Source organism: Gavialis gangeticus, unplaced genomic scaffold (genome assembly GCF_001723915.1).
Source record: "Gavialis gangeticus isolate Ggan-Ray unplaced genomic scaffold, GavGan_comp1, whole genome shotgun sequence".
Lineage (NCBI taxonomy): Eukaryota > Metazoa > Chordata > Crocodylia > Gavialidae > Gavialis > Gavialis gangeticus.
Genome location: NW_017729031.1, coordinates 95,724,757 through 95,725,364, shown reverse-complemented (window position 1 = coordinate 95,725,364; position 608 = coordinate 95,724,757). Strand labels below are relative to the sequence as shown.

Sequence of the window (608 nt, the reverse complement as noted above, 5' to 3'; positions counted from 1 at the left end):
GGGGGGGAGTAGCGAGTCAGTGTCCTTTAGCTGGGGAAGGGTAGGGGCTGGAAGCCGGGATGCCTGTGTTCCCTGGGAAAAGAGGCAAGAACTGGGGAAGATCATAGGGCAAGATTTGTTTGGGGGGGGGCCTGCCCAGCCCTGCCCTGCCCCCTTCCCACTTTCCCTCCATCTCTTTCAGGCTGTCTCCTGCCCCTGGACTGACCGAGTTGCCCCCCCAGGGCCTCAGGATGGGGGGGCAACTACTGGACTGATTAACACCTCCTTAACCAGCTCCAGGTCTCAGCTTCTCCTTGGCATGAAAGAGTACTGGGGTCAAACAACCCTGGCAAGGTGTACATCTAGCCTCCTCTTAAAAAACCCCCAGGGTAGGAGCCAGCACCACCTCTCTTGGAAGTTGGTTCCAGATCCTAGCCGCCCTGACAGCGAAGTCACGCCTCCTGATGTCTAGTCTGAATCTCCCCTCTGCCAGCTTGTGATCGTTATTCCTGGTCACTCCTGGCGGTGCTCAGGGGAACAGGGGCTCCCCCAATGCCTGCTGGTCCCCCCTGACTAGTTTGTAACAGGCCACTAGATCCCCCCTCAGCCTTCTCTTGTGGAGGCTGAAC

At 58.6% G+C, this 608-nt stretch overlaps 2 protein-coding genes across 2 annotated transcripts in view; one reads left to right on the top strand and one right to left on the bottom strand.

Annotated features, from left to right (window-relative positions):
• Positions 1–274, top strand: part of TRPT1 (tRNA phosphotransferase 1) — an 8,766-nt gene extending 8,492 nt beyond the window's left edge. The window contains exon 6 of the mRNA XM_019523403.1: positions 182–274. Within this exon, the coding sequence (XP_019378948.1) occupies positions 182–204 (23 nt within the window). The 3' untranslated portion in view covers positions 205–274. The remainder of the gene's footprint in view (positions 1–181) is intronic.
• The window catches only part of LOC109301985 (fermitin family homolog 3-like), a 12,706-nt gene that overhangs the window by 7,354 nt on the left and 4,744 nt on the right, over positions 1–608 (bottom strand). The gene's annotated exons all lie outside the window — the stretch shown is intronic.